General features: G+C 48.7%; 1 protein-coding gene across 1 annotated transcript; it reads right to left on the bottom strand.

Moving 5' to 3' along the window:
- Positions 1-293: 293 nt before the first annotated feature.
- LOC104379441 (feather keratin Cos1-1/Cos1-3/Cos2-1) lies at positions 294-599 on the bottom strand. The gene has a single exon (XM_009986718.1). It carries the CDS (start codon positions 597-599, stop codon positions 294-296), a length of 306 nt encoding a protein of 101 aa, XP_009985020.1.
- Between the last annotated feature and the right edge of the window lie 9629 nt (positions 600-10228).

Below are 10228 nucleotides of genomic sequence, written 5' to 3'. Positions count from 1 at the left end.
TCAATGCAGCACAAGTTTAATGAGTCTAAAAGAAGAAAAGGAAGTGGCTCACAGGGAGGACCAGTGTCAGCCACTAAGATGTGCAGGAGCTCCTGCAGAGTGTCTCTCTGCCTGCTCTGCAGAGGGAGGGAGGCCAACAGGTCCTCTCTAGGCTGGTCTTGGAAGGTGGTGACAGGAAAGGTAAGGAAGAGAGATAAGAGAGTAGAAGAAGAAAACAATGGCCTGAAACTCTTCTGTTCAACACAATGCTCTGAGGTTGTGGAGGATCTTGCCCAAGGATGTGGCCATCATCTTTAGCAGGGCTGACATCTGCTGCCACAGTAGCGACTGGCAATGCAGGAGAGATCAAGCGACCCAGAGTTGATGGGCACTCCATCACAGCTGAGGATGCTGCCAACAGCAGCAGAGGTGGAGGAGCCCACAACAGTGTTCTGTGGGAAGGAGCTGAGGATGGGGCCGGGCAGGGTCACCACCACAGGAGAGGGCTGGATGACAACGGTGGAGTTCTGGCACTGCCTGACACAGGGCTCATTGCAGCTGTTGGCCAGGGGGGTCGGGCCACAGGGCTGGCAGGGGCGGCACTGATCGTAGCAGGACATGTCTCTGGGCCAGAGGTGTACCTGGGAGAGAGAGCAGGGGGACGCAGAATATAAGGAAACATGAGGAGCAACACTTCATCTAACCACAGTGGAACCAAGACAGCTCTTGGCCCAGCATACGCTGTCCAGATCAAAGCCCACAAATCACCTCAACTATGTCCTAGAACTTCTCTCTGGAAGACCACCTCTCCCCTTCCCTCTCCCATGAGAAGCAGCTCGCAGCCCTGGGCTAGGACAGCCTGTACCAGCTGAGACATACAGCAAGGAAAGACCTGATCTTGTAGGAGGAGGAAGAGAAGAGGCTTCACACTCACCTGATTCCCAAAGAGGAGACGAGAAAAGTGGATGAGAGAGCAGAGAGTTGGGCTGCCTTTTATAGTAGTGCTGCACTGCCTCAGGCCCAGAGACACCCTTTGTGGAAGTCCTAGTTTTCTGACAAGGTTCTGTCAAATGCAAACCATCCCAGCTAATGGTATGAGCTGTCCCCTGGTTTCCTGCACTGCTGCCTTTTCATTTCCTGGCTTATGCCACGTGCTTTCCCACCTGAGGGTTTCTGGAAGTGCCGGGATGAGAGGCTTGAGTATTTGTGGGGCAGAAACACATCAGTGCAGGTAGAAGGCTCAGCTCAAGTGCTGATGATTTCCCGTGCAGGCAGGTGATGTGCACCTGGGTCATTCCTGTGGGCTTGTTTGTGGCAAATTTGTCAGGAAATGGGCAACACTCTTGTGCTTTTTGTCCTGATGCCCAAGGACTCCCATGTGAGAGGAGATGCCACATCATTTTCTCTTGCTCCCCCTTCTCTCTCTGTTGGTTGCTCATTGTTGCACGCAGGTGGGCTTTTCTCCTGGGAGGGCTTGACAGTAAAGCAACTCGAACCGTGCTGGAAACAAAGGAAAATGTTGCTGGGGTCATTTGCCTCATCCCTTCTCTGTGCAGGCTCTGCTGGTCCTCAGGCAACACCAGGAGCATGTCTGGGGCCCGATCCTTGTCCAGAGTCTTCTCTCCCACATTTGTTGCTGGGGCTTTATGTGAGCATATAGATTTTTGCATGGTTCCATTATCCTTGTTTTGGTTGGGACAGCGTTAGTTCTTCTTTTTAGCAGCTTGAAGTGCTCTGTGTTGTTGTGTTAGTCTAAGCTTTGTTATGAGAAAAATGTTGAGAGCCACTGATGTTTATAGTTGGCACTGAGACTTCAAGGCCTTTTCCTATTGCCCTGATTTGCCAGTGTGCAGGAGCACAACCGGCTGTAGAGGGAGTGTAGCTGGGTGAAAGGGTTCACAACTCCCCTTAGATTTAAATTAGACTTAGTATTGAGGGCCAAATTTGCTAATTAAGTATTCCATGTCATGCAACGTCATGCCTAGTGCAAAGATGAGGGCTGACTGGACGGAATGGCTCTGGTCTTCTGGGGGCTCTCATTCTCAGTCTCCCAGTGCTCTCTCTCTCTCTCTCTCCAACCCTCCCCACCCCCCCGGGTTCTAGCTCTTCCAGGATCAAGGTGTCAGGACCAAGGTGTCAGGACTTACCTGTTTTGGGATCATTAGCCGGGATAGAATAGGTCTTGGTTTCTGGCTGGTGAGCAGTTATACTGTACATCACTTGCTTTTATGCATTACTATTTTTATAATGTATAACACATGTGTATTATTAGTATTAATAATGTTTGTTTCTTACATCAAAGCACAGGTGTCCTTCCCTTTTCCCCTTTAATTCTCTTCCTCATCCCCTGGGGGTGTGGAAGAGTGAGTGAGCAGCTGTGTGGGGTTTAATTGCCAGCTTAGTTAAACCACAACCATCCTTCATGGCCTCCAACACGAGGCTTGAAGCATTGAGATAACAACAGTTTTGACTGGAGTGTTTTAAAACAAACTTGATATAAATGTTTGTTGTGTTTCTTTGGATGTCCCTCACTGAATGTTGTTTTCTGTGCTCTCAGAGTTGCTTTTGGAGTTGTATTATTCAGCACATCATCTACCATATATGCTGTTTTTTCAGTGTTTATTTGCGGTTTACTGTCTCTAGGTGTTGGATTGGGATGAAAGGCATTTTTTCATTATTTAAGACTATTGCTGTGCTGTGCTGTGTGGTATTGATAAAAATGTGGGTGTTGGGACCAGTTCTGTATCTTTATTCAGAGGTGCAGAGGTGGCTGGTGATGTGGACTTCATTTATGAATTTTAAGTGTCACCTGGCTGGTATCATTGACAATTACATCAGTAGCTTTTCTTTTGGAGAGCTAATACATGAGGAGAATGTCTCCCTTCACTTTCTCCTTCTCCTCCAGACCATTTACAAATGCTTTTGAGAATTCTGAGAATATTGAATATCATTGGAATAGTCTAAACAGGATAATCTTGTTGTAAGGTCTCCTGATTACATTTCTAATTATATGTATAACTAGGATTAATAGACCATTTAGAAATTTCGACCATGCATTATCAGTATTACTTGTAATCTCAACCCCCACAACACACACTGTGAATACTCAGACCTTGGCTTCTGGTGCTTGGCGCAAATGCAGGAGCTGTACTCAAGCCCCCGTGACAAGAACTGTGTCTACTCAGACCATGGCACCTGCTACACCTACTCAAACCTTGAGCATGAGTACTGCAGCTACTCAGACCACAACGTTATCTGTTGCCCCCATACAAAATGTACACGAATGCCGACATGTATAGTAAAGGATGAAGAAGAAGAAGAAAAGAAAGCAAGTTCTTCAAAACAACTGGAAGCAGAGGATGCAGGCATGCATGAGCACACGTGTGTAAGTCTTTCCTTGTGTAACCCTCATCATGATGGCATGGACAGGTCATAGCAGGGGGGACTCTCTCCTGGAGGGTCTGCGAGCACCGCAGAGTAGCAGGTTGCCCTTGCCAGAAGGAGCCCATCTACAGCTGAATGGTGGTGCCTTTGGCCTGGAAGAGAGGTGCTCAGAGAACTGAAATGCAGTCTTGTGTCTCCTGTGCCCTCTGTTTCTTGCTTTATGTACAGGGAGAATGTCCTGTGTTTGACTGGGATAGAGTTAACCTTTCACAGGAAAACTAGGAAGGCGCACAGCGTGGGCAGCTGACCCACATTAATCAGAGGGCTATTTGATACCATATGATGTGATGCCCAGAGAATATATATTGAAGGAGTCAGCAGATGGAGGTTTGGGTTTTTTTTTTCATCCTCTCTATGAGGCTGGGCTTTCAGGGTTCCACATTTCAGGTTCCACATGGTTAGCATTTGTACCGCTAGTTTTCTACTTGCTCTTTTCATTAATATTATCGTTGTCATTGCCTCTTTCTCATTATTTTTTTCCACTGTTTTATTAAACTCTCTTTATCCCAATCCACAAGTTTTATGCTTTTCTTCAGATTTTTTCCTCCCATCTCACCAACGGAGAGGAGTGAGTGAGCGGCTTCATGGTTATTTAGCTACTGGCTGGGCTAAACAATGACAGTCGTCTTTTTTCGCCCAATCTGAGCTGAGGAATTCGAGATAAGGAATAGTGATTAGAAGGGCCACAGGCAAAACATGGACTCCACAGTGCTGGAGAGCAAGAACCATCCTGGGGAACTTTGACTGTTGTAACAGTGGTGAAGGGACGAGGGGTGGATTATTTGTAAAGTTTTCATTCTTGTTCCATAGTGTGATGATGCCAGCGTGATGATGCTATTGTGAGGCTGATATGACTGAAGTCTGTGCCTAAGTATGGAATTGTAGAGGTGAGGTGTGCAATGTGCTGGGTTTACGGGAGGGACTGCAGAAATGGCCTCTGTAAGTAGCTGTGAAAAAGTTTAATGTGCTGGCTTTATGTGATGGGGTTTGATAGCATGGGAGGGGTTGTGGAAATGACCCCTGTAAGTAGCTGTGAAAAGATTCCCCACCTCCAAAACTGGTCAGACCAGCCTCTGGCCAGGGTAGGCTCCCCATCCCCTCAGGCCAGGTCTGAGACAACCAACTCCTCTGGGAATGCCCTATTTAAGACGGGGACAAAGCAGCTCAAACGGAGGCTGGACCTACACTGAAGAGAGATGGGAGGCAGGGGACTGGTACCCTGGCAATCCGGGTGGGTGGCTGTCCATGCTGGGCCATTGCTATCCTACTGGCAATGGCTGTAGCATCACGGCTTGGAAAGTTCTGATGCTCCCCACTCCTGGGACACGCTCTGGGTGTTTTTCTTGCCAGGACTGCTAAGGTTCATCGAGAGGACTGAGATGTGAGAGAAACAGCCATGTAGAAACCAAGGACAGTAAAGATGGAACAGGAGGATGTGTGCTGGAGCTGAGATATCCCTGCAACCTGTGGTGCGACAACAGGTGGCCCCTCTGCCGCCCGTGGAGATAAACGGTGGAGCAGACACCCACCCACAACTCTTGGAGAACCCCACAATGGAGCAGAGATGCCTGTGCCAGACAATAAGGCAGTGAGGCACCTGAAGCCCGTGGAGAACCCCATGCCAGACCAGGTGGCAGCTCCCTAAGAAGCCATAACTCTGTGGTAAAAGTCCATGCTGGAGCAATCTGATGGGTAAGGATTGCATCCTGTGGGAAGGACTCACGTTGGAGAAGTCTGTGGACTGTCCCATGAGGAGGGGATCCACTGGGCAGGGAGAAAGAGTGCGAGGAGTCCTCTTCCTTTAAGAAAGGAGTGGCAGAAACAACATGTAATGAACTGACCTGCAACCTCCCATTCCTTGTCCTCCGCGCCGCTGGGGGAGGAGGTAGAGCTGGGAAGAAGGGAGGGGTGGGGGGTAGGTGTTTTTTGAGATCTGGCTTTGTTTCTTCTCATCTTCTCTGAATAGGCCATTGACAAATTAAATTGATTTGTCCCAAAACTGAGTCTATTTTGCCCAAGGCCCATGGTTGGCGGGTAATCTCTTCCAGTTCTTGTTCCAACCCTCCGGACTTCTGTTATATTTTTCTGCTCTCCACCTCATTGAGGGACAGGAGTGAATAAGTGACCTGACCTCGTGGTGTCTGAGCTCCCGGCTGGGCTAAACCATGACACTTTGCTATAATATAGACTGTAGATGGACATCTCAACAAGTGTGTTTCGGAAGAGGGGAGAATGCTGGGTAAGAGCTGCCATTGTCTCTGTCCAAGGGAGTGAAGCTGTCATGAGATAATCACTAAGCTGAGCTTTCTGTGGAAACCATTGCCATCAGTGCATTCATGTCTACATGAAATTAATTTACCATGTCATCAAGTGACCAAATCCACTGCAGGGAGTCCCACCATCCCCTTCCTCCATTGTTTCTCTTTGAGCAGACTGAAAGAGTTGCCACAGAAGGAAGGATGACTCGGAAACCCTGGCTTGAATGCGGAACAAGTTTAATGAGTCTCAAAACAAGAAAGGGACGTGGCACACAGGAAACACAAGGGGCAGCCACTAAGATGTGTTGGAGTCCTGCAGGGTGTCTGTCTGCCTGCCCTGCAGAGGGAGGGAGGCCAACAGGTCCTCGCTATGCTGGTGTTGGTAGAGAGCAACAACAAAGGAAAGAGAGAGCAGACAGTAGAATGAGGAAAAAATGACCCGTAGTTCTAAATAAAATATCCTGATGACCTATTTTTGGTCCAGGACTCTCTTCTGAGGTCTTGGAGGTTCTTGCCCAAGGATATGGCCAGCAGCTTTAGCAAGGCTGACATCTGCTGTCACAGTAGCCCCAAGCAGCCCCAGAAGTTCAGAACACGGATTTGTAGGGCTGAGGTGTCTCGCAGATGGCACTTCCCCAACTCCCATCAGACCAAACAGCTCCAGGATAAAAAGGTTATTTGCATGGGCCTGCAAGATGACACAGATGAGCGACTGACAGTTCCTCTCCTGGTACTGCAGGGACAGCATCTATCGGAACAGCCCATGCTCTCTCTTGGCAGCTCATGGCAAGAGCAATCCTGTCCTGGGGTGCAAGCAAAGAGCAGTTCCACAGCAGAAACTGTCTCACCACCTTCTCCTTTCCTCTGAGGCCACTAACCCCAGACCCTACTAAGGAAGGTGACCTCCACCTGCAGGTCTCTGGGTGCACAGTGGAAATAGGGCTGCCAAGGGAGAACTGAGGGCCCTTTCCTCAGAGCTCAGGCTTGCACAAAAAGGCCTCTTGCCAGGATGTGAAGAGAGGAGAACTGTACTGTGCCTCTCCTCCTAGCTCCCAGCTCTCCTGAAGCCTACAGCTCCTGGGGAACAGCCTTTGGTGCTTGGAACTCATAAATTTGGGACTAGAAAACTGTAAACTTTGGGACTGTAAACCTGCCACTAATTGCTAGTTACACAAACACAAAGGCCAATTGATGCCATTGCCCACTGTCAACTGTGTGGAACAATGGTGGGAGAAAGAGACTGCTCCTGATGGCACAGATAGAAAGCAGGAAAAGCATGTAAACGACAAATATTAGCAGCACTTCTCCATAGTTGTTGCAAAACCAAAAAGACCTCAGCTGGCTGCCAGAACACTCAAATTTAAAGAAGTGCAGGATGGTCAGCAACAGTCAAAAGACGCTGAAATACCTTCACTCCATCCCCACCTCTTTTTTGCAGACTCAACTTCCTCCACCCCCAAGCAGCGCAGTGGGATGCAGAACAGAGATGGTGTTGTGCTCAGTGCACAACGGTTCCTTTCTGCCACAGACTCCTCACATTTTTCCTCTGCTCCAGTAGGAGGCCTCCCCATAGGCTGCAGTCTTTCAGGACCGGCTCCAGCACGGATCCCATCCACAGACTGCAGTTCTTCTGGGTAAGAGCGCTCCAGTGTCGGTCCTCCAGGGGCCACAGCTCTGCCAGGAGCCTGCTTCGACATGGGCTCTGCACAGGCCACAGTTCCTGCAGGAGATATGCACCTGACCTAGTGTGGGATCCTCCATGGGCTGCAGTGTGGATATCTGCTCCACCACGGTCTTTCCCACAGGCTGCCTGGGAATCTTTGCACCATCACATGGAGCATCTCCTCCAACTCTTTCCTCTCTGGCCTTTGCATCTGCAGGGCTGTTTCTCAAACTTTTTTTTTTTTTCCAGTTGATTCCTCACTTCCTGTGCAATGTTTTGCCCTTTCTTACACACGTCTTCACAGAGGCACCACCAACATTGCTAATGGGCTCAGCGTTGGGCACCAGCGAGTCCATTTTGGAGCCAGTTGGAACTGACTTTGTCAGACAAGGGGACAGCCCCTGGAATCTCCTCACAGAGACCACCCTCGCAGCCTTCCTCCCCCCACTATCAAATCGTTGCCATGTAAACCCCATAGAGTGAGTCCACTGGAATATGAGGCACGTTTAGATGAATATAAATCTAAACAGAAAAGTACCAGTCCAGCTTCAATAAGGGACAGATGTAATTTTGAACTAAGGAAAACGGTATTAGTTGCACTCAAAGATCTGGAAGAAACACTCCACAAATAGAGCCATCTCATGTCCTTTGTAGATCCTTCAGGAAGTGGAACAGATGGAGCTAATTTCCTGAATGTTATAGTCATCAGATCTGAACTGCTGTATTTCACATCCTTGCTGGTCCTCTTTCACTCTTCGGGGCGTTTTTCCAAAGGATTCTGCCTGGTAGATCCCTCAGGGGGCAAAAATCTGCTCTTACAGAGTGCAGGGCTGCAGTGTGGCCTTCTGTTTTGCACAGCCACTCCAGACATGAGAGCTGTCCCAGCTCTCCTCCAAAAACCAAACAAGATCATAAATCTGCAATTCTTTACAGAGTATTAAGTCGTCCTTCTTGTGTTGTGGCTCAGGCTCTTGTCTTACATTTGTCCAGGATCAAGCTGTAAAGACAAGTCAGGGAGAGTACTGGGTTTGCCTGCGATAGAGTGTCTTCATAGAAGCTTCTATGGAGTTATGGTCTGGATTTGTGCTGAAAATAGAGTTGATGATACAAAGATCTTTTAGTTGTTGCTGAGCAGTGCTTACAAAGCATCAAGGCAATTGTTTTCATTTGCATTACTTGTTTTTCCTGGGTTTATTTTTATTTCCTTTTGTGGGTATTTTTTCTTTTTTTTTTTTCTCTTCCTTGCAATTGTTATTTTAATTATTGAACTATCTTTATTTCAGCCCATGATTTTTCTCACTTTTACTCTTCCAATTCTCCCCAAACCTGCTTAAGGGCAGTGAGTGTGGTGCTGCCTGGTGCTTAGATACCAGCCACGGTGGAACAAGAAGTGTGTCAGTGAGTTATGGTCAGGATGATGTCTCATGACAATAATCAGGGTTCAACACAGTCCAAAAATCACCAAGTGTGTTTATAGAGACAGGGCAGGTCTCGGGTCAGGCTGGGAAGTCAGGTGCACATCAGAGTGCAAACAGAGATCAGTAAGGTCCATGGCCAGACGCAGGCACGCATGTGTCACTGCTGGAGCTGTAACTCAGGTTGGGGCCAAGCACTAGAACTTCAGTTTAAAAGATGTTGCCATGGGCAGGGGAGTCAGCTCAGACTGAAGCCTGTCAGCAGGACAATCTGGCAATGATCTCCCCAGGGTCAAGAAAGGGAAGGGGCCAACTCTCACCTGCGCTACCTCTGAGTTGAGTCACGCCAACTATCCTACATCTCACAGGTCCAGAGCAACACCTGGTCCCCGGTCCCTTTAGTCCAATATCCATTTGGTGCAAGGTCTCGGCCCCTGCCTCACTCAGCACCAGGCTGATGGGCTGTAGAAGTGCATCTGGCACTGGCATGTACCCAAGGACCCTGTGTCGCGTCCCAGTCACCAGCAACACTGCATCATAAGGAGTCGATTCAGGGACAATCACCTGCAAATCTGATGGGTTTTCTTGGCATTTCACCCTGTACATAAATCAGGAAACGAAGGACACAGGAGACACAGGCTGCATTTAAGTTCTCTGAGCACTTCTCTGCCAGGCCAAAGGCACCACCATTCAGCTGTAGATGGGCTCCTTCTGCCAAGGGCAGCCTACTACTCTGCGGTGCCCATGGGAAGAGTCCCTCCTGGTATGACCTGCACATGCCCTCATGATGTGGGTCACAAAGGACAGACTGACACGCATCTGCTCATGCATGCCTGCATGGAACCATGCAAAAATCTGTATTCTCACATGAAACCCCAGCAGCACCTGTGGACTCTTCTGAGGAGATGCTGGGAACCACACCAGCAGCAAAGGGCTCAAAAACCCGGGCAAGGACTCAATGTCAAACATGCTCTTGGTGTTGCCTGAGGACCAGCAGAGATTGCACAGAGTGAGGTTGAGGCAAATGAGCCTAGGAAAGGTTTCCTGAGAGCACTGTAAGAGTTCAAATAGAGTCAAACCTCCCAGACAAAGCCCATCTATTTGCAAAATTGAGCAACCATCAGAGAGATGTGGAGGGAGCAAGAGTAAAGATATGGCATCTCCTCTCATGTGGGAGACCTTGGAAAACTGGACAAGAAGCACAAGAGACATACTCATTTCCGGACAACTTTGCCACAAACAAGCCCACAGGAATGACCCAGGTGCACATCACCTGCCTGCACGGCATGCCGTCAGCACTTGAGCTGAGCCTTCCGCCTGCGCTGGCGTGTTTCTGCCCCACAAATACTCAAGTCTTTCATCTCAGCGCTTCCAGAAATCCTCAGATGGGAAAGCCAGGAAATGAAAAGGCAGCAGTGCAGGAAACCAGAGGACAGCTCATACCATTAGCTGGGATGGTTTGCATTTGA

The sequence above is a fragment of the Tauraco erythrolophus genome, chromosome 25, assembly GCF_009769465.1.
Source record: "Tauraco erythrolophus isolate bTauEry1 chromosome 25, bTauEry1.pri, whole genome shotgun sequence".
NCBI lineage: Eukaryota > Metazoa > Chordata > Aves > Musophagiformes > Musophagidae > Tauraco > Tauraco erythrolophus.
This window is presented reverse-complemented; position numbering and strand designations above follow the sequence as displayed.